Source organism: Galeopterus variegatus, unplaced genomic scaffold (genome assembly GCF_000696425.1).
Source record: "Galeopterus variegatus unplaced genomic scaffold, G_variegatus-3.0.2 Scaffold3569, whole genome shotgun sequence".
NCBI lineage: Eukaryota > Metazoa > Chordata > Mammalia > Dermoptera > Cynocephalidae > Galeopterus > Galeopterus variegatus.
The window spans coordinates 160,766-184,509 of NW_007729680.1; the positions used below are offsets into that span (position 1 = coordinate 160,766).

General features: G+C 37.7%; 1 protein-coding gene across 1 annotated transcript in view; it reads left to right on the forward strand.

The window, feature by feature from the left end:
- LOC103601058 (dedicator of cytokinesis protein 3-like) overlaps positions 1 to 23,744 on the forward strand; it is a gene marked incomplete at its 3' end in the record, with an annotated part of 81,511 nt that overhangs the window by 36,245 nt on the left and 21,522 nt on the right. The window contains exons 3-4 of the mRNA XM_008585436.1: positions 1,876 to 1,916; positions 20,502 to 20,557. Of these exons, the coding sequence (XP_008583658.1) occupies positions 1,876 to 1,916; positions 20,502 to 20,557 (97 nt within the window). The remainder of the gene's footprint in view (positions 1 to 1,875; positions 1,917 to 20,501; positions 20,558 to 23,744) is intronic.

Below are 23,744 nucleotides of genomic sequence, written 5' to 3' on the forward strand. Positions count from 1 at the left end.
TATTTTCTCCCAATCCGTGGCTTGTTTTCTCATTCTCTTTACAGCGTCTTTCACAGAGCTGAAGTTTTTAATTTTAATGAAGTCTAGCTTATCAGTTATTTCTTTCATGGATCACACCTTTGGTGTTGTATATAAAACATCATTGCCAAACTCAAAGTCACCCTAGATTTTCTCCTATGTTATTTTCTGGGGTATTTATAGTTTTGTATTTTACATTTAGATGTGATGTCTATTTTGAGTTCATTTTTGTGATTGGTGTAAGGTCTCTGTCTAGACTTATTTCTTGCATGTAGATGTCCAATTGTTCCAGTACCATTTGTTGAAAACACTGTCTTTTTCCATTGTATTGCCTTTACTCCTTTGTCACAGATCAGTTGACTATATTCACATGGGTCTATTTCTGGACTCTCTATTTGGTTCTATTGATCTATTTGCCTAATCTTTCCAATACCACACTGTCTTGATTACTGTAGCTTTATAATGTTCTCGTTGCTTTTATTGAGGTGAGGCTTTTTGAAGAGCCTTACTCTGCCATACCTGCATGTCATTCTCTATTATGTTTTTGGAGATACTGTCACATTGGTAAGATTATCATCTTTTTATAAGTAAATGAAGAAATTCACACTCTGGCTGTAAAACGAGTTAATGAAATTTATTATCTCAGCTCTTACTCTAAACAGAAGCAAGGATAGCTGTTCTTTTGTTTGTTATGTTTTCAGGCAAAAAAAGTTGATTCTTTTTCTTATAGCTTTGTTGTGAGATTTAAAGGTTGACACATAAAACAAACTCTCAATTCCAGTACATGGAATTAAGAACAATAAGTTCTCAATAAAAATTAGCTATTATCAACAATGTCTTCCTCTTTTCCTCATATTCCTCATTTAATATATCTATTGGCCTCCCCTCCTGCCCATTGGAACTGCTTCTTCTTAAATCCAAGTAGAGAAACTATAGCAAAGCTCTGGAAATAATAGATTAGAATTGAGAAAAGTCAGCAATAAAATTTCCTTTCTCTGAAAATTTTTTTCTTATGTAATCGAAACTTGTTAGTATTGCCTTGTATGAATGCTGACAGGAAATAAATGAAGAGAGAGATCTGTACTAGCAGAGAACTTTAGCAGCTGGAAGGCAAAGAAATGAGAGTAATGTAGTATACTGCATGGGAGACTGAATGAGACCAGGAGTCAGAAAGTCTAAACTGCCAACACTAGGCAGTTTAGACTTTCTGACTTCTGGTCTCATTCAGTCTCCCATGCAGTATACTAAAAATTAATAAATAAATTCATACACACACACAAAAAAAACCCGGGGGGGGGGCGGGGGAAGAAGATATAACAACTACAATTACTTGAAGTTGATACAGCAAGCAAACACAAAGGACATTGTTGGGTGGGAGGGAGGAGAGGGAGGAGGGAGGGAGGTTTTGGTAAGGGGCAACAATAATCAACCACATTGTATAGCGACAAAAAAAAAATGTCTAAACTGTATTCCCTATCTGCCACAAAAAAAACAAAAAAAACAAAAAAAAACAAAAAAAAAAATCAGTGTGATTTTAGCATTTCTCTGACCCTAACACCTTTATCTGGGAATTTTTGTGCAATTGAATTACATGTTCTCTGAAATCTTTTCTAATTTTTGTTATTCAGTTGAATGCGCTTTATGCCTTGTGATGAATACTGAGAATGTTACATTTATCCTAAGACTGTTCCTTTTGGAGTAAACTACAAGGACAACTCTAGATCCTAATAAAGCCACATTTGGTGTTTTCAGGAAAGTTCTGCATTTACATTTTTTTTTCTAAAAATATTCCTAGTATGTCACTTGCAGAAAATGACAACAATATGATTTTAATATCCTTTGTATGCTTTGTTTTAGGTTGGTACAGAGGAGTTTCAACCAAGAAGCCAAATGTAAAGGTAATGAAAAGTTGATTACTTTTTCTAATGTAGGAAGGAGCTGCCTAGTATGTTTCAAATAATAACAACTCTTACTGGTTGGTTCATCTTTTAATCTTCTACAATAGTCACAACCATTCTTTCTTTTACAGAACTGAATCAGATTCTTCTCTGTCCAGTAGTATTAAAATGGTTTTTCTAAAAGGACAGAAAATGCAAATATGGTCATAGCTACAAACCTTATCATGAAAAAAGCCTACTTAGGCTTTTAAATATGTTTTTCCTCCAATTATTTGATTAAAAGGAAAGTGACTATTTATAGAGTTGGATTTTGTGGGACAGAGAAGAGGAGGGAATTATGAACATAAAGAAGTACAGAATTCTCCATAGAGATTCCTTTTAGTCTTTGGTTGAAAACTCAGCTGAAACTGCATAGAAACTCCATGAGCCCAGGGCAAAGAACAACTATTGGGGAGCTATAAATTGAAAAATTACTGTAGCATACATAAGGTTGCCAGGCATTAAAGTTCTGATCAATCAGAGTGGAAAGAACTCAGTAAACAAATGATCTTTCAGTAAGGACCCAGTAAGACTTCATGCTAAGAGTAAGGTCAAACCCTAGAGTAATGTCTTCTCTAGGCACACTCTAACAGATCTTAAAGATGAAGATGATTTACAAATAAATCAATGGCCTGACAAAATGAATTTCCTTTTCTTTAAAAGGAGACAACAACATTCAGATCAAGAAATTCAACAGTATAACTTCAAAATTCTGGAAAACAAAACAAAAATTATTAGACATGATAAAATGTAAACCATAACCAGAAGAAAAAGCAGTCAATACAAAGAAACCCCAACTAGCCAAAAAGAAGCTTAAACTAATTATTAAAATTTGTTTAAGAATTTAAAGGAAAAGAAGAACATAAGGAGAGTGCAACTGATATTTAAAATATAACAAAATGGACATTACAGAGCTGAAAAAACATCTGATTTAAAACTTTCTGTAGAGGTGTGAAATGGCATTTTAGACACAGTGGAAGAAAGAATATTACACTCGAAGACCTAATATTAAAACTATCCAAACAGAAGATTAGATGGGGAAATCTGAAAGAATACAATTAAAATAGCAGTAGAAATTGGTGAGATAACATAAAACAATGTATGTGTTAGGTGGATGTTCTGTGAATACCACTAGATCCTGTTGGTTGACGGTGGTGTTGAGTTCTTTATCATTACTGACTTTCTGTTTAGTTCCGTAAGTCTCTAACTATAATTGTGGATTTGCCTGTTTTCTTCATTACTATCAGTTTTATGTCACATATTTTGTAGCTCTCTTGCTCAATGCATGCATGTTAATGATTGCTGTCTTCTTGGTGGTTGACCCTTTATCATTAAATAATGTCCCTCTTTGTATTTGGTAATTTCCTTTGCTATGGAGTCTACTTTGTCTGACATCACATCCTGCTTTCTTTTTATTAATTTTTGTGTAACATATATCTTTTTCCATTATTTTTACTTTCAGATTGCCTATATTATATATAGAGTGAGTTTTATAGGCATCATATAGATGGATCATGTCCACCTATAGACTCTGCCTGTCTTTTAATTAGTGTATTTAGATTGTTGGCATTTAATGTAATTATCGACATTTTAGAGCTTAAGTCTGCCATATTATTTTTTGTTTTATGTTCTGTTTTTATTTTCTGCTTTCTTTGTCCTGCCTTCTTGTGGTTTACTTGAATTGTTTAAAAAAGAATTTCATTTGACCTCTCTTTCTCTTTCCTTCCATCTTTCTCCCTTCCTCATTCCCTTCCTCCCTCCCTCCCTCCCTCCCTCCCTCTCTTTGTAAATGTATTTAGTGTTTTTGAGTGTATCTTTTTGTAGAGTTCTTTATTTTTTTGTTTTTGTTTTTTTTTCCTTTTTGTCTTTTTTTTTTTCGTGACCGGTAACGGGATCGCGACCGGCAATGGGATCGCAACCCTCGGTGTTGCGTCTGCACCGCGCTCAGCCAGTGAGCGGACTGGTCTCTATATGGGATCTGAACCCTTGGCGGGAGCGCCGCCGCACTCCCAAGCACCGCACTCTACCGAGTGCGCCACTGGGCCGGCCCGAGTTTTTTATTTTTAAAATTTTTATTTATTTTTTATTGTAACAATTGTACATATCTGTGGGGTTCAGAGTGGAATATCCTTACCTATGCAATATGTGATGCTTAAATCAGGATAATTAGTATATTCAACATTATATAATGTAATAATTTTTTGTCACTGTTTACCAGTTCCTTCCTTACCCCTCCCTCCTCCTTTCCCACCACTGGCAACCTCAGTTCTATTCTGTAGAGCTTTGTTAGTGGTTACTCCTAGGTTTATATTATATATTTAGAACTTATCACAGTCTGCTTGAGTTGTCATTTTTTCCAGTGGAGTAAATTGTAGCAACCTTATCTTTTCCTTTTGTATTCCTTTGCCCTCCCTTTTATAATAATATTACGTATTTCCTGTACTATATTATTTAGTGTTACAATTTTTGTTTTAACCATAGAACATAATCAAGAAAATTCAAGAGAAGAAGGAAAGTCTGTTGTATTTACACATACTTTTGCTTACTTATTGTTTCTTCCTTATTGGTGGTCCAGAGTTCCTGTTTTGAGTTTTTTCATTTATGTTTAGAGAATTTCCTTTAATCATTCATTTAGTGTAAGCCTGCTAGAGACAAATTCTCTTAGTTTCCTTCATCTGAAAATGTTTTGATTTTTCTTTTACTCCTGAAGGGTATTTTTGGTGGATATAGGATTCTAGGTTGACAGTTCTTTTCTTTCAGTACTTGAAAGATGATGTGCCACTTTCTTCTGTTCCTTATGTTTTTTTTTTTTTCCTTTTTGTCTTTTTTACTGACCGGTAACGGGATTGCAACCCTTGGTGTCGCGCCCGCACCGGGGACCGGCAACGGGATCGCAACCCTCGGTGTTGCGCCCGCAGTGCGCTCAACCAGTGAGCGGGAACTGGTCTGCACATGGGATCCGAACCCTCAGCGGGAGCGCCGCCGTGCTCCCAGGTGGCGCAATCTCCAGTGCGCCACCGGGCCGGCCCCTTTATGTTTTTTTTACTAAAATTTTAAGGACATGGTACTTCACCTTTTTATACTTTTTTTTTCCTTTTTGTCTTATTTACTGCCCGGCAATGGGATCGCAACCCTCGGTGTTGCTCCCGCACCGCGCTCAGCCAGCGAGCGGGAACCGGTCTCCACATGGGATCCGAACCCTCGGCGGGAGTGCCGCTGCACTCTCCGGTGCGCCGCCGGGCCGGCCCCCTTATGTTTTTTTCACTAAAATTTTAAGGACATGGTACTTCACCTTTTTATACTTATTTTTAAAAATTCTAACATGTATGGTAAAATACACATAAGATAATGTTTACTATGAGTGACATTTAGTACATTCACATTGTTTTGCAAACATCACCACTGTTTAGTTCCAAAACATTTTTATCATCCCGGAGAGAAACTCCCATACTCATTAAACAGTCACATTCCTCCATCCCCAGTCCCTCACAACCACTGATCTTCTTTCTAATTCTATGGATTTGCCTATTCTGAATATTTCATGTAAATGAAACCATATAATATTTGCATTTATGTCTCGGTTCTCTCAGTCAGCATAATGTTTTCAAGGTTCATCCATGTTATAGCATGTATCAGTGCTCTGTTCCTTTTTCTGGCTGGATAGTATTCCATTGTATAGCTGTAACACAGTTCATTTATCCATTCATCAGTTGGTAGACATTTGGGTTGTTTCCAGCTATTGGCTATTGTGACTGCTGCTGCTGTCCTTTATGGTTTTGATAAAAAATTTGCAATCATTAGAATTGTTTTTCCACTATTGGGAGGTGTTGTTTCTCTCTTGCTACTTTTTCTTTTTAAAAAAATTTAAACATAATTGTTTGTACAAGTCTGTGGGGTATGGTGTTGAACATCAATACCCTTGTGTAATATATGATGCTCAAATTGGGATAATTAGTATATTCAGCATTATAATGTAATCATTATGCAATGTAATCATGTTTTCGTGGTCCTATAACAGTTTCTCACTAACCCCCTCACCTCACTTCCCCTTTCCCACTTCTGGGGGCCTCAGTTCCATTCTCTCCTTTTGAAAGTTCTGTGAATTATTGTGATTGTTGTATCTTTCTTTCTTTCTTTTTATTTATTTATTTATTTATTTATTTCCTTTTTGTCTTTTTTACTGACCGGTATGGGATCGCAACCCTTGGTGTCACGCCTGTACCGGGGACCGGCAACGGGATCGCAACCCTCGGTGTTGCGCCCGCGCCGCGCTCAGCCAGTGAGCGGGAACCAGTCACCACATGGGATCCAAATCCTCGGCGGGAGCGCCACTGCGCTCCCAAGTGGTGCACTCTCCAGTGCGCCACCGGGCCAGCCCTGTATCTTTCTTTTTAAAATTTATTTTTTTAGCTCTCACTTATGAGTGAGGTCATGTAGTATTTCTGTTCCTGTGCCTGGCTTATTTCACTTAACATAATTTTCTCCAAGCTCATCCATGCTGCTGTGAATAGCAGAATTTCATAATTTTTTATGACAGAGTAATATTCCATTGTGTGTGTATGCTACGTTTTCCTTATCCAGTCATCTGTCGATGGATATTTAGGTATGTTCCAACTTTTGGCTATTGTAAATAGAGCTGAAATAAACCAGGGAGTGAAGATATCCCTTTGACATGATGATTTCCATTCCTTTGGGTATGTACCCGGCAGTGGGATGGCTGCATTGAATGGCAGTTCTATCTGTAGTTGTTTGAGGAACCTGTATGTTTTCCATAATAGGTACACCTATTTTATACCAACAGTGAAGGAGGGTTCCCCTTTCTCCATATCCTTGTCAGCATTTGTTATTCTCTTGTCTTTTTGAAAATAGCCAGTCTAACTGTGGTTTTGATTTGCATTTCCCTGATGACTAGTGAGTTGAGCATTTTTTCGTATACCTGTTGGCCATTTGTATATTTTCAACTAGTGAGTTGAGCATTTTTTCGTATACCTGTTGGCCATTTATATATTTTCATTTGAGAAATGTCTATTCAGCTCCTTTGACCCTTTTTAAATTGGACATTTGAGAAATGTCTATTCAGCTCCTTTGACCCTTTTTAAATTGGTTTTTTTTTTTTTTTTACTGTCAAGTTGTTAGAGTTTCTTGTATAATATTAATCCCTTATTGGATACATAATTTGCACATATTTTCTCACATTCTGTAGGTGGTCTTTTCACCGTTTTTCTTTGCTGTGCAGAAGCTTTTTAGCTTGACAGAATTCCATTTGTTTATTTTTTCCTTTATTGCCTGTGCTTTTGGGATCTTACTCATAAAGTTCTTCCCTAGTCCTACATCCTGAAATGTTTTCTTTTTTTTTTTTTTTTTTGTCTTTTTTTCGTGACCGGTAACGGGATCGCAACCCTCAGTGTCGCGCCCGTACCGCGACCGGCAATGGGATTGCAACCCTTGGTGTCACGCCCGCACCACGCTCAACCAGTGAGCGGACCGGTCTCTATATGGGATCCAAACCCTCGGCGGGAGCGCCGCCATGCTCCCAAGCGCCGCACTCTACCGAGTATGCCACCGGGCCTGCCCCTCCCCTATGTTTTCTTCTAGGAGTTTTATAGTTTCAGGGTTCTATTTAAGTTTCTGATCCATTTTGAGTTGAGTTTAGTTTATGGCAAGAGGTACAGGTATAGTTCCATTCTTCTACATAGGGATGTCCAGATTTCCCAGCACTATTTATTGAAGAGGCTGTGCTATTCCCAATATATGTTTTTGGTGCCTTTGTCAAAGATCAGTTGGCTGGGAGTATGTGCGTTGATTTCTGCATTCTCTATTCTGTTCCATTGGTATGTGTTTCTGTTTTTACGATAGTAACATGCTTGTTTTGGTTACTGTAGCTTTATAGTATAATTTGAAGTCAGGTAGTATAATGCCTCCAGCTTTGTTTTTGATGTTCAGGATTGCTTTGGCTATTCAGGGCTTTTTTTTTTTTTTTGGTTTCATATGAGTGTTAGGATTGTTTTTTCTATTTCTGTGAAGAATGTCTTTGGTATTTTGATGGGGATTTGAATTTGATGGGCATTGAATCTATAGGTTGCTTTGGATAGTCTGGACATTTTCACAATGTTAATTTTTCCAATCTATGAGCGTGGAATGTCTTTCCATCTTTTTGTGTCTTTTTTTTTTTTTATCTTTTAGCAGTGATTTGTAGTTCTCATTGTAGAGATCTTTTACCTTCTTGGTTAAATTTATTCCTAGATATTTTATATTTTTGGTGACTACTGTAAATGGTGTTGTTTTTTTCATTTCTTTTTCTGCCAGTTTATTATTGGAGTATAAGAATGCTATTGATTTTTGCGTGTTGATTTCTGTCCTGCAAAACTTTACTGAAATTGTTTATTAGCTCTAAGAGCTTTTTTGTAGAGTTTATCGATTTTTCTATATACAGGATCATGACATCTGTAAACAGGTACAGTTTGACTTATCTTTTCTAATCTGGATGACCCTCATTTTTTGCTCTTGCCTGAGTGCTCTGGCTAGTACTTCCAATACTATGTTAAATAGGAGTGGTGACAGTATTTGGGAAATGCAAATCAAAACCACACAGAGATACCATCTCACCCCAGTTAGGATGGCTAATATCCAAAAGACTGTGAATGATAAATGCTGGTGAGGTTGCGGAGAAAAACGAACTCTCATACACTGTTGATGGGACTGCAAAATGGTGCAGCCTCTATGGAAGATGGTATGGATGTTCCTTAAACAATTGCAGATAGATCTATCATATGACCCAGCTATCCCACTGCTGAGAATATACCCAGAGTAATGGAAATCATCAAGTTGAAGGTATACCTGTTCTCCAATGTTCATTGCAGCACTATTTACAATAGCTAAGAGTTGGAACCAGCCCAAATGTCCATCATCAGATGAGTGGACATGGAAAATGTGGTACATCTACACGATGGAATACTACTCTGCTATAAAAAAGAATGAAATACTGCCATTTGCAATAACATGGATGGACCTAGAGAGAATTATATTAAGTGAAACGAGTCAGACACAGAAAGAGAAATATCACATGTTCTCACTTATTTGTGAGAGCTAAAAATAAATAAATACACAAATAAACTGGGAGGGGGGAGGGAAGAAGACACAGCAATCACAGTTCCTTGAGTTGCTACGACAAGCGAACAGATATGACGTTGTTGTGGGGGGGAGGTGGGGGGGGTTGGTAATGGGCCACAATAATCAACCACATTGTATATTGACAAAATAAAATTAAATTAACAAAAAATAGGAGTGGTGAGAGTAGGCATCTTTGTCTTGTTCCTGTTATTAAGGAAAAAGCTTTCATCTTTTTCCTGTTGAGGATGATGTTGGCAGTGGGTTTGTCATATATGGCTTTTATTGTGGTGAGATACTTTCCTTATATACCTAATTTGTGTAGAGTCTTTATTATGAATGGATGCTGAATTTTGTCCAGTGTTTTTTCTGTATCTCTTGAGATAATTATATGGTTTTTGTTCTTGATTTTGTTGGTGTGGTATATCACTTTCATTGACTGTTGTATGTTGAAGCATCCTTGTATCCTTGGGATGAATCCCACTTGATCCTGGTGTATAATCTTTTTGCTGTGTGCTATATTTGTTTGCTAACATTTTATTGAGGATATTGGCCTCTCTCTCTCTCTCTGTGTGGAATCCCACTTGATCCTGGTGTATAATCTTTTTGCTGTGTGCTATATTTGTTTGCTAACATTTTATTGAGGATATTGGCCTCTCTCTCTCTCTCTGTGTGTGTGTGTGTGTGTGTGTGTGTGTGTGTGTGTGAGATTTTGTATCAGAATTGCTGGGCTTACAGAATGAGTTTGGGAGAATGGCCCCTGTTTGAGTTTTATGGAATATTTTGAAGAGAATTGTTATTAATTCCTCTTTGGAGGAATTTTTGGTAGAATTCAGCAATAAAGCTAACCAGTCCTGGGGTTTTTTTTGTTGGGAGATTGCTGATTACTGCTTCAGTCTCATTGCTTGTTATTGGTGTGTTGAGTTTCTGTTTCTTCTTGGTTCAATCTAGGTAGTTTGTATGTGTCTAGAACTTTATCCGTTTCCTCCATGTTTTCAAATTTGTTGGCATATAGTTGTTCATAGTAGTCTCTAGTGATTTTTTATATTTCTGTGGTATTGGTTGTAATGTTTCCTTTTTCATTTCTAATTTTTGGCATTTGGGTCTTCTTTCTTCATTTTTTAGTTAGCCTAGCTAATGGTTTGTCTATTTTGTTTATCTTTTCAAAAAACAAAATTTTGCTTCATTGATCTTTTGTTATTTTTCTATCTCATTTCATTTAGTTCTAATCTGTTATTCTTTCTGTCTATTAATTTTGGGATTGGATTGTCCTTGTTTTTCTGGTTCTTTGAAGTGTAATGGTAAATTGTTTATTTGAAATCTTTCCGTTCTTTTGATGTAAGCATTTATTGCAATAAACTTCCCTCTTGGTACTGCTTTTGTGGTATCCTACAGGTTTTGGTATGATGTATCTTTATTTTCATTGATTTCCAGAAATTGTTTTATTTCCTATTTAATTTTTTCTTGGACCCATAGGTTGTTCAGGAGCATGTTGTTTAATTTCCATGTATTTGTATAGTTTTCAGATTTCGCTTGTTATTGATTTCTAGTTTTAATCTGTTGTGGTTTGTAAAGATACTTGAAATGATTTCAATTTTTAGAAATTGAGACTTGATTTGTGACCTAATATTTGGTCTGTCTTGGAGAATGTTCTGTGTGCTGATGAGAAGAGTGTATATTCTGTAGTTGGATGAAATGTTCTGTAGATATGTGCCAAGTCCTAGTGGTGTAAAGTGTAATTTAAATTCTGTACTTCTCTGTTGATTTGTTGCCTAGGTGATCTGTCCAGTGCTCACCTAGAGAGAGGGGTGCGCAGGTCCACAACTATTATTGTATTGTGGTCAGTCTCTTTTTTTAGGTCTAATAGTGTTTTCTATATATAACTGGGTGCTTGTATATTTATGATTGGTTTGTCTTCTTTCTGAATAGATCCCTTTGTCTTTATATAATGGCCTTCTTTGTGTTTATTTATGCTTTTTGGTTTAAAGTCTTTTATCTGATATAGGCATAGCTACTCCTCATTTTTGGTTTCCATTTCTGTGGTATATCTTTTTCCATTCTTTCACTCTTAGTCTGTGTCTATCTTTACAGGTGACGTGAATCTCTTCTAGACAGCATGCAATTGGTCTATTTAATCCAGTCAGTCAGTTTGTGTTTTTTTTGAGTGGAGACTTTAATCCATTTATCTTTAGGGTTGTCATTGAAAGGTATTGTCTTTCTCCTGACATTTAATTGCTTTTCATGTGGTTGATTTAATTATCTTTTATTTCTTTCTTTCCCTTTTATTGTCTGTCTTCAGTGTTCATTTTTTTTTTTGAGGTCGTGTGGTATATAATTACTTTCTCTTTCTTGTTTGCATATCTGGTCTACCCGTGATATTTGTTCGTTTTCATGTATTTATAATTGTTTTTTAGGTTTCAGGTCCAGGCCTCCCTTAAGTATTTTAGAGCTAGCCATGTGGTATATAACTTCTGCAGCCTTTGTTTGTTTCGGAAATACACTATTTTCAGTTGATTTCTTAAAGATAGCCTTGCTGGGTAATGTGTTCTTGGCTGGCAGTTTTTATCTTTTATTACTTTGAATATATCATCTCATTCTCATCTGGCCTGCATAGTTTCTGCTGAGCAGTCTTCTGTTAGTCTCATGGGGACTCCTTTGCAGGTGACTTGATGCTTTTCTCATGCTGTTTTTAGTATTTTCTCTATGTCTTTGAATTTTGACAATTTGACTACAAGGTATCTCAGAGAGGACCTTTGGGTTGAATCTGTTTGGGGATCTTGGAGCTTCTTGGCTCTAGAAGTCTGCATCTCTACTGACATCTGGGAAGTTTTCCACTGTTGTTTCATTGAATATATTTTCAATGCCTTTTCCTATCTTCTTTCCCCTCCTGAACACCCATAATTCAGATGTTTGTATGCTTAAGGTTGTCTGCTAGTTCTCTTAGATTTTTATTTTTTTTTAATTCTTTTTTCATTTTTTTTGATCTGGGTTATTTCGAAAAGACTATCTTCAAGATCAGAAGTTCTTTCTTCTGCTTGCTCTAGCCTGCTGCTTAGGCTCTTAATTGTAGGTTTTATTTCATTGAATGAGTCTTTCAGTTCCACAAGTTCTGCTACATTCATTTTTATGTTATTTATCTCTTTGTAAATATCCTTATTCATGCACTGAATTGTTTTTCTCATTTTATTATATTGTCTGAGTCTTCTTGTAACCCACTGAGTTTTTTTTTTTTAAGGTTGTTATTCAGAGTTCTTTTTCAGACATTTAGGAGTTTCCTGTTATTTCATGTCTCGTACTTGAGAATTTTAGTATTCCTTTGGTGGTGTCATATTTTCTTTGTTTATTGTATTTCTAGTATCCCTATGTTGATTTCTAGTCATCTGGTGGTGCAGTTGTTTCTTCTATTACTCTGGGGTGGTTTTTAAGGAGAGAGATTCCCTCATGTAGATTTGTTATATGTTGCTTCTTCTATTACTCTAGAGTGGGCTTTGAGAAGAGAGACTTATTCCTATAAATGCGTTTTATATTGACCATTGAGTAGGGTGTTTTCATATTGGTTTCAGGTAGACACAGTAATGTAGTCTCTCTGACCATTGGGTGGGGTGCTTTAATTTTGGTTCTGGGTAGACGCAGTAGCGTCAGTAGTTCTGGGTAGACTCAGTAGTTCTAGGTGGTAGATTTAGTAGTTCTGGGGGGTACCAACAGCTACATCTGTGGTGGGGCCATGCAGGCAGCTAGATGTCTGGGGCTGCCCAGGTGGCCTATGCACCGGGGATGCTGTATTAGTCTTGGTTCTCCAGAGAGACAGAATCAATAGGATATGTTATAAATATATGAGAGAGGATTTATTAGGGGAATTAGCTCATGCGATTATGAAGAAAAGTCCCATGATAGGCTGCTGGTAGTGTGGCTCAGTCTAAGTCTGAAGGCCTCAAAACCAGAGAAGCCAATGGAGTCCTTGGTGTAAGTCATGACTGTGAAGAGAATTCACACGATAGGGTGTCTGGAAGCCAATAGCATGGCTCAGCCCAAGTCCAAAAGCCTCAAAAATAGGGAAGCTGATCATGTAAGTCCTAGAACCCAAAAGCTGAAGAGTCTTGAGATCTGATGTCCATTGACAGGAGAGCAGTGTATCCCAGCTCTGGTGGAGAGAGAGCTTCATCTTTTTTCTCTGTTATTGTTCTCTCTGAACCCCCAGCAGATTGGATGGCTCCTACCCACACTGAGGGCTGTCTTTCCCACCCAGTCCACTCAGGCTTTCATACCAATCTCTGCCGGAAAGACCCTCATGGACACACCTAAAAAGATAGCTTTACCAGGCTTCTTGGCATTCCTTAATCTGATCAAGTTGACACCTAGAATTAACTTTCACGGACGCATAGGTGTCTAGATGGCTGTGCCCACGCTGGCAGGTGGGGCCATGTGGGTGGTCGGGATGTGCTTCTGGGCAGACTGCAAGGCTTGTGTGGGCAGATGTGGCTGCACTGGTGGGTAGAGCCACCTGGGTAGCTAGACTGCTGGGCATGTGGTCGGGTGGGGCAGTGACATGGCTGGGGTCTTGTGGGTCACTAGATGGCGGAGACCATGTGTGTGGGTGGGTGGGACTGCACCGGTGGTTGTGTGGTGGGGCTGCATGGGCAGCTCAAGTTTTGCAGGCTGGTGGCACCATGGGCATTTGGGCTGGGCCACGTGTGTGGTGTGGGCCGCATGGTGGAGTGCACTAAGCAGAATGAACTCCTGTGCGGTGTGAAGGGCCATGGCTTTTGCATTAGATAATGGCACAGGTGACCATAGTGGTGGTTGGGGTGGGTTGGGGAAGGAGGAGGATTAATGCTGGGGAGTGTTTACGTCTGAGCAGATTCTTTCTGCCACAAGGGAGTATTCTTTTTGGCTGATCCTGGTGTTGCAGACGTGGTGGCAGCTGAAGTCACGTGCCTCTTCATCCTCTACATCACCCTGCTTGGTTTTCGTGCTCCACAAGGTCCTCATCAGGCTCATGCTGCTCTTCCACTGATGCTCTCTTCTGTACTTAGCTGTTCATTTCTTTCTTTTGTCCATTTCTGTGGGAGGATTGTGTGTTGGGCTCCTTTAGTTTGCCATCTTGCCCTGTCCCTCCTGGTGTTTTTTTCTTTTAGTATTTTGGATTTATCATTCCATTCTCTTTTGGCCTGAATAGTTTGTGTTATGAAGTCTTGTTAGTCTGATGAGGACTCCTTTATAGGTGACTTGACACTTTTCTCTTGCTGTTTTTAGTATACTGTCTGTGTCTTTGACTTTTGATAGTTTGTATCTTGGAGACTTTCTTTCTTTCTTTCTTTCTTTCTTTCTTTCTTTCTCTCTCTCTCTCTCTTTCTTTCTCTTTCTCTCTTCTTTCTTTCTCTCTTTCTCTTTCTTTCTTTCTCTCTTTCTCTCTTTCTCTTTCTTTCTCTCTTTCTTTCTTTCTTTCTCTCTCTCTCTCTCTCTCTCTCTCTTTCTTTCTCTCTCTCTCTTTCTTTCTTTCTCTTTCTCTCTTCTTTCTTTCTCTCTTTCTCTTTCTTTCTTTCTCTCTTTCTCTCTTTCTCTTTCTTTCTCTCTTTCTTTCTTTCTTTCTCTTTCTCTTTCTCTCTTTCTTTTCTTTTATTTCTTTTTTCTTTCTTGATCAGTATGGGGATCTTAACCCTTGACTTTGTGTTGTCAGCACCATGCTCTCCCAAGTGAACTAAGCAGCTATCCCTATATAGGGATCCGACCTGTGGCCTTGGTGTTATTAGCACCACGCTCTCCCAAGTGAGCCATGGGCCAGCCTGGATCTTTCTGAATTGAATCTGCAGAATCTTTGAACCTCATAGGTCAGAAGGTCCATGTTTCTCCCTATGCCTGGAAAATTTTCCACTGTTATTTCATTGAACATGTTTTCAATGCCTTTTCCTTTCTCATCCGTTTTTGAAACACACATGATTTGTATGTTTGTGCACTTATGGGTGTCTGGTAGCTTTCTTAGATTTTCTTAATTTTAACAAAATTCTTTTCTCTCTTTTTTTGTTCTCCTGAGTTATTTCAAAAAGAGTGCTAGATCAGAAATTCTTTGTTCTGCTTACTCTTGCCTGCTGCTTAAACTCAGTTGTGTTTTTTGTTTCATTGAATGAATCCTTCAGTTCTATGGGTTCTGCTACATTCTTTTTTAAGGTATTAATCTCTTTTTCAATTTCCATGTCCTGGATAGTTTTTCTCATTTTGTTGTGTTGTCTAACCAAGGTTTCTTATATCCTTTTGAGTTTCCTTAAGATTGTTGTGCGGAATTCCTTTTCAGTCATTTCAAGGATTTCTTGGTGCATGGGGTCTGGTACTTGAGAATTATTGTATTCCCTTTGTGGCATCATATTTTCTTGATTTTTCATATTTCTAGTATTCCTACAATGATGTCTGGTCATCTGGTAGAGCAGTTGCTTCTTCTATTACTCTGGAGTGGGCTTTGAGAAGAGAGACTTATTCCTATAAATGCGTTTTATATTGACCATTGAGTAGGGTGTTTTCATATTGGTTTCAGGTAGACACAGTAATGTAGTCTCTCTGTGAGTTACTTCAGCTATATTCAATGTTGGTGTTGTGTGTGAGTGCCTCCGTGGGGTAGGCATCAGTGCACTTAGTGATTCCTTGCTGACGTTAGTGACACTGTGTTGGATCATTGAGGACATAGGCTAGCTCTTGAGTTCTTGGGAGAAACACCTGGGTGCACTGTCGTTCTTTGGCTGGGATGGGTGACCCTGGGTGGGCTTGTTGGCATCCCAGCTGGCATCTTGTGACCCTCATGGGTGCTCTGGGGTATACTAGAGCTTGTTAGTTTGAATGTGTGACCTTGGGTGGGGCTTCTCTTTTTTCCTTCTAATAGGCAGATGCTCCTCCTGTGTCCTTGCTTCCCACAGTTGTGGGATGGGTTGGTGGTGGTCAGGAATTTTCTTCCTTACCTTGTTTGGCTTTCTGGCTTTCTGCATTTTCTAGGTGTTCTGTTTGTGTCTCTCCCCAGTTTCATGGGCTGCATATGTACCTTCCGCCCCCAGTGCCCTACCATGGGGAGCAGTATAATTCCCCTTGTAGTTTGGGCCACTGGGTCTTAGGTCTGTACTCACTCTTCTCTTTCTCTGGGCTCCACTGGTGACTCTCCTTGTGTCAGTGCAGTTGAATGGTTGGTTGGTGGTTCATCTGCACGTTGCCAGTGGCTATTGTAGTGGCATTGACTGCTGCAGTGGCGTCAAGCCACCCTTGCTGCAGCAGTGGCAGCAGGCTCCTCTTGTAGTGGTGTTGGCTGTAGCAATGGCTGTGGCAGACCACCTGCATGGCATTGGTGTCTGCAGCAGTGGCCAGCTATGCACATGATGGCGCTCTTGTGCTCCTCCTGTTAGCAAAGGCTGCCCTTGGCTTCTTAGGTCCCTGCACTCCTGCCAGCTGTGAGCAGGGGCTGTCCTTGACTCCTGCTGAGTTGGCAGGGGCTCTCTTCTACTTCTAACATTTTTTTTTTCCTTTCTTCTCGTATTCAAAAGTGTAATTATATTGTGTCTTGGTGTGTTTCTGTGAGTTTATTTCTGCTTGGGATTCACTCAGCTTGTTGAATTTCTAGATTTATGTCTTTTGCCAAATTTAGGAAGTTTTCTGTTATTTTTTTATTTTATGTTTCTTATTAGACCTCATTTTTAAACAGTTTTTGGTTTATGGAAAAATGGTGCAGGAAGTACAGCAAATTCCTCTCTTAACCCCTAATTTCTCTAATTATTAACATCCTGCATCACTCTAGTATATTTATTATAATTGATCAACCAGTATTGATACACTGGTAATATTACTCATCGTTTACATTAAGATTTACTCTTTGTGTTGTATAGTTCTGTGGGTTTTAACAAATGTGTAGTGTCATGTATCCATCATTATAGTATCATACAGAATAATTTCACTGCCCTAACAATGTCCTCTGCTCCACCTATTCATCCCTCCCCACTACCACTAGGAACTCTGGCAACAACTGTTCTTTTTACTGTCTCTCTAGATTTGCCTCTTCTGAAATGTCATATAGTTGGAATTATACACAAATACAGAATAATTTCACTGCCCTAACAATGTCCTCTGCTCCACCTATTCATCCCTCCCCACTTCCACTAGGAACTCTGGCAACAACTGTTCTTTTTACTGTCTCTCTAGATTTGCCTCTTCTGAAATGTCATATAGTTGGAATTATACACAGTGTAGCCTTTTCAGATTAACTTCTTTCATTTACTAATATGCAGTTAAATTTACTCCATGTGTTTGTGGCTTGATGGCTCATTTCTTTTTATTGCTGAATCATATTCTATTGTAGAGGTGGACTACAGTTTGCTTATCCATTCACCTACTGAAGGACATCTTGGTTGCTTCCAAGTGTAGGCATTTATGAATAAAGCTGCAATGAACTTTCCTGTGCAGGGTTTTTTTTTTTGTGTGTGTGTGTGTGTGGACATCAGTTTTCAACTTATCTGGGTAAATATTGAGGAGTGCGATTGTTGGTAAGCCTGTACTTAATTTTGTAAGAAACTGACACAGGGTCTTCTAACGTGACCATATCGTTTTCCATTCCTACCAGCAATGAACAAGATTTCATGTTGTTCCACATTTTTACCAGCGTGACATTATTTCTTCATGTTCTTTTTTAGCCTTGTCCTTTCCTTCTTATCTCAGTTCAGGACTTGGTGGCATGAATGTTAGATTATTTTCTTCTTGTTGACATAGCCCACAGGTTCCTGATACTTTGTTCATTTCTTTTTAGTTTATTTTCCCTTTATAGTTACATTGTGTCATTTTTATTGTTCTGTATTTTGGTTCACTGGTTCTTTTCTTCTCCCCTCCATTCTGCTGTTGAGTCCATCCAACTTGTTCTGTTTCTTTGTTGAGGCTTTCTGTTTCTTTGCTCGGATTTTTGATTTTTTTCATTGTCAAGCTTGTTCGTAATTGCTTGTTGAAGTATTTTTATGATGGCTGTTTAAAGATCTTTATCAGATAATTCTGACATCTTTGTCATCTTGGTGTTGGCATATATTAGTATTTTTTCCATTCAGTTTTATATCTGCCTGGTTCTTGATAAGTGATTTTTCAGTTGAAATCTGGACCTTTTGGATATAATGTTGAGACAACACATCTTATTTAAACTTTCTGTTTTAGCTGGCTTTTTGTGGCAATGCTCATTTAGGGGAAGGAGGAGTTTGGCCTCATTACTGCCAAGTCTAAATGGAGGTCCATATTTCCCACTCAGTCTCTGTTGGCACACTAGGGGGAGGGCTCCTTGTATTGCTGATTAGGGGTGGGAGTTCCAGCTTCCTGCTAGGCCGCCCCTGATTCTGTCTTGACTAGAAGTCATTGGAGTGCTTACTTAATCCTCCCCATGTGGCCTCCACTGACATCAGGAGGAGGGTGGTGGTTTTATTATTGCTGGGTGGTGATGAAAGTTCCCAACTTCCTCTTGTTTTTTTGTGATACCACCAATAGGGTGGTAAACATTTCATTGATGCTGTTGAGAGGCAGAAGTCCAGGTTGTCCAGGTAGTCTCCACTGCCACTGTGTGGTGGGGTCTTGTTTTTGCCTTACTGAGATAGGCCATTCTGGGCCTCTAACTGGCCTGCTCTGACACTGCCCCAGTGTGTGGTTTGAGTGCTTCATTAAAGCCTGATGATGGTGAAAGTTCAGTCTTTCCAGCTGACCTTGCTTGTGTGGTGGGGGTCAAGCCATGGTTTTTATTGTGATATTTGATAGCATATAGTGGTTATTATATAAAAGTGTTCTGTCTTGATAGGCTTACCCTTTCTTGGTCCTTTGGCTAGAGAGAGCAGGCTCGTTGGGGTTTCCTGTCTGTGCCTGTTGGTGTTTCCAGGTCTCCTGCTTCTTCAGCTTCAAATAACAGGTGTATATTAGGCAAAAAGAAAATCTAGGAAATTCACTACTGTGTTGTTTGTTATGTCATAAAGTACCTAGTTGGTCTACCTTCTCTTTCCCTTTCAGAATTTTCTTATTTTTGTTTTATATACAAAGTCCAGAGTTTTCAGTTGTACTTAGGTGGGGGATTAGTGAGAAGTACGTCTCCTCCATTTTCCCAGAAGTGTATGCTGATCTATGTGTTTTAAAGTTTTATCAGTTCTTCCTTTACAGATAACCAACAGTCATCATTTATCTATGGTTACATGAAATTGTATATTTTATCCTATTTTTAGTCTCTATACTCTGCCATATTAGGATCCCTTGTTGGTATAGGTTATCTTTTATTATGAGCCAATATAAAAATGTATTATTGTAGTCCAGCTGTTGATGGCCTTGTGTGGTATAGATCAAGTTTATTATTGGTAGTAATGTGGGCCAAAGAGTATAAAAACACTATATTAGTCTGATTCTGTTGCTTATAGCAAAATACACAGAACTGGGTACTTTGTAAGAAAATGAAATTTTAATTGCCTACAGTTTCAGAGGCTTGGAAGTCCAAAGTCCAGGGAACAGAAGTGGTGAGGGTCTTGGTGATGCAGGGTATCACATCATGAAAATGGTAGAGCAGAGAGATCAGAGAGACAGACTCTCCTTTTCTTTTAAAGCCCTCAGAACCATGCCCCTGACTACCATTTTTAATCCCTTCTCTACTTCCCGGTCCTACAGTCCAATCACTTCTTCAAGGCTGCACCTTTCTATTACCATAATAGGATTTCCCACCCTCTTAACAATCACGGTGGGGGCTAAGTTTATAATACATAAACTTGAGGGACACAATTCAAGCCCAGTGAGTTTTGGGGGACATAATCCACTACAAACTTTTAGGCCATCGTGTTTTATTTGAAGGGAGTTTCATATATCAGAAGAGGGGGTGAAATATTGATTAGAAAACTAAAATGTTTTTTAAAAAAGAGTACACTTTTTATTCGTTAGGAACTGAAATCATATTATGTTACGTACCAAAGTGGAAACAGTTTGGAAAGGGTAAAGGAAGGAATATTTTTAGAAGCTCCCAAACTGATTTATTCTTGTGAGTCTAAATGTTAGCCAGAGTCTGTTAATTGTGTCTTTAGCTCAGAGTTGGATAATCTGTAAATTGTTGGTTAGGTGATCATACTGGTTTTGGAGATAGATGGCAAGTTCTGTACATAATACTATATCCTGAGGATGATTTGGTGGGCCATCTCCAGTCAGTAGCTCTTTCTTTTTAAATATAAAGTTAAAATTTTATTTTTGGAGTGCTTAAGATCACAATTTTTTAAGAGGATAAACTCTGATTGCATATGGGCATGAAATTCCTACCTACTATATTTTGTGCAACTCTGCATTCTTAATTAATATGCAAAATGGTTGCTACATTAGGGGATCTACTATGTTTTCATGATGAAATAAGATTGCTATTTTAGTATATGTGAGATGTTAATTACAATTTCTTTTGTCTAATGGGAAATCTTTTCTCTTTTACAGGGGATCTTTCCTGCAAATTACATTCATTTGAAAAAGGCAATTGTCAGTAATAGGGGGTGAGTAACTGTCCTTACTAAATTTTTAAAAAATGTACATTGTTTTATTGAGACATATTGATTATACATATTTGTGGGGTACAGAGTTGAATTTCAGTGCATGTATACAATGTGTGATGATCAAATCAGGATAACTAGCATATTCATCATTATAAAACATAGTCACTTCTTTGTGATAAAGACATTCGATTTCCTTTCTTCTAGTCATTTGATAAAGTGCAGTAAATTATTGTTAATTATAGATGCCTAGCTTGACTGTACACCAATATAACTTGTTTTTCCTATCTAGTTGTTTTGTGCCCATTGACCAACCTCTCACTATCCCCTCACCCACCTCTAGAAACCACAGTTCTGCTCTCTCCTTCTGAAAGTTCAACTTATTGTTTATATGTTTTTTGTTTTCTTTTAACTCCCACTTATTAAATGAGAACATGTGGTACTTCTGTTTCTGTGCTTGGCTTATTTCCCTTAATGTAATTTTCTCAAAGCTCATGCATGCTGCTATGAGTGGCAGAGTTTCATTCTTTTTTATGGCTGAGTAGTATTCCATTGTGTGTAGATACTATATTTTCATTATCCAGTCATCTGTTGATGGATGTTTAGGTTAGTTACATATCTTGGCTATTGTGAATAAAGCTGTGATAAACATGGTAGTGCAGGTATCATCCCTTTGACATGATGACTTCCATTTCTTTGGATATACCCAGTCGTGGGATTGCTGGATCGTATGGTAGTTCTATCTGTGTTGTTTGAGAAACCTCTATACTGTTTTCAATAATGGCTGTATTAATTTACAATCCTGCCAACAGTGTGGGAGTGTTCCCCTTTCTCCACATCCTTGTCAGCATTTGTTATTCTCTGTCTTTTTGATAATAGCCATTCTAACAGGGTGAAATGATATATCAATGTAGTTTTGTTTGCATTTCTGTGATGATTAGTGATGTTGAGTGTTTTTCATATACCTGTTGGCCGTTTGTATGTCTTCTTTTGAGAAATGTTTATTCAGCTCCTTTGCCCATTTTAAAATGAGATTATTTGCTCTTTAACTGTTGAATCGTTTGAGTTCCTTGTATATTCTGGCTATTAGTGTCTTATCAAAAGCATAGTTTGCAAACATATTCTATTCTGTAAGTGGTATTTTTGCTCTGTTGATTGATTCCTCTGCAGTGCAGAAGTTTTTTAGTTCGATAGAATCCCATTTGTCTATTTGTTTTTCTGTTGCCTGTGCCTTTAAGTCTTGTTCAAAAAAGCATTGCCCACTCCCATTTTGTGTAGCATTTGTGTTTTCTTCTAGTACTTTCATGGTTTTGGGTCTTAAATTTATGTCTTTAGTCCATTTTGAGTTGATTTTTGTGTATGGTGGGAGATAGGGGTCTAGTTTCATTCTCCATGTGTATATCTTTTTTTCCAGCAATCCAGAGCAATCTACAGATTTATTGCAGTGGGGATCCACTTTGCACTGAATCTGTAGATTGCTTTGGATAATATTGACATTTTCACAATGTTAATTCTTCCAATCCGTGAAGGTCTTTCTATCTTTTGATGTCCTTTTAAATTTTTCAGCAGTGTTTTGTTATACTTCTCATGGAGATCTCTCAACTTCTTGGTTAAATTTATTCATAGGTATTTTATTTGTTTGATAGCTATTGTACATGGGCTTGCTTTCTTGATTTCTTTTTCTGCTAGTTTGTAGTTGGAGTATAAAACCACTACAGTTTTTTGTTTTATCAATTTTGTGTCCTGCAACTTTACTGAATTAGTTTATCAGCACTAGGACTTTTTTGGTGGAATCTTTTAGTTTTTCATATAAAGATTATGTCATCTGCAAACAGACAGTTTGAGTTTATCTTTTACAGTCTGTATGCCCTTTATTTCTTTCTCCTGCCTAATTGCTCTGGCTAGAAATTCCAATACTGTGATTGGTAGGAGTGGGGGAAGTGGGCGTTGTTATCATTGTTATAAAGGAAAAGCCTTCAACTTTTCCCCATTCAGGATGATGTTAGCTGTGGTTTTGTCATATATGGCTTTTATTGTGTTGAGATACTTTCCTTCTGTGCCTTATTTTTTGAGAGTCTTCATCATGAAGTTATGTTGAATATTATCAAATGTTTTTTCTGCATATATTGAGATAATCTTATGGTTTTTGTTCTTCATTTTGTTGATGTGATATATAACATTTATTGATTTGTGTATGTTGAACCATCCTTGTATTCCTGGGATGAATCCCACTTGATCATGGTGTATAATCTTTTTGATGTGGTGTTGGATTCTGTTTGCTAGTATTTTCTTGAGAGTTTTTGCATCTAAGTTCATCAAAGACATTGGCCTGTAATTTTCTTTTTTTGTTGTGTCTTTGATTTTTTTTTATCAGTGTGATGCTGGCTTCAAAGAGTGAGGTTGGGATCATGGCCTATGTGTATGGGGGGAGATAGTTTGATTTTTCTGGAATAGTTTGAAAATAAGTGATAATAATTCTTATTTAATTGTTTGGTAGAATTCAGCAGGGAAGCCATCTGGTCCTAGGCTCTTCTTTGTTGGGAGACTGCTGAGTATTGATTCCATCTCATTGCTTTTTCTTGGTCTATTCAGGTTTTCTGTTTCTTCTTCTTTCAGCCTTGGTAGGTTGTATGTGTCCTAGAAACTTATCTGTTTTCTCCAGATTTTCAAATTTGTTGGTGTATAATTCTTCATAGGAGTTTCTAATGACTCTTTGTATTTCTGTGGGATAAGTTGTAATGTCTTCTTATTCACTTCTGATTTCTGGTATTTGGGATATATTCTTTTTAGTATAGGTAATCATTTGTTAATTTTGTTTATCTTCTCGAAAAACCAGTTTTTTGGGGGGTTAATCTTTTATATCATTTTTTTGAGTCTCCATTTTATTTATTTCTGCTCTAATCTTTATTATTTCTTTACATCTACTAATTTTGGGATTGGATTTTTTTGTTTTTCCAGTTCTTTGAGGTGTAAGGTTCAGTTGTTTATTTGAAGTTTTCCTATTCTTTCTATGTAAGCACTTATTACAATAGTCTTCTTTCTTTTATTGTTTTTTTTCTTTTTATTTTGTCAATATACAATGTAGTTAGTTATTGTGTCCCATCACCAAAACCTCCCTCCCTCCTCCCTCTCCCCCCTCCCACCCAGATGTGTCCCCTCCATTTTCTCGTTGTAAGAGCTTCAAAAAAAA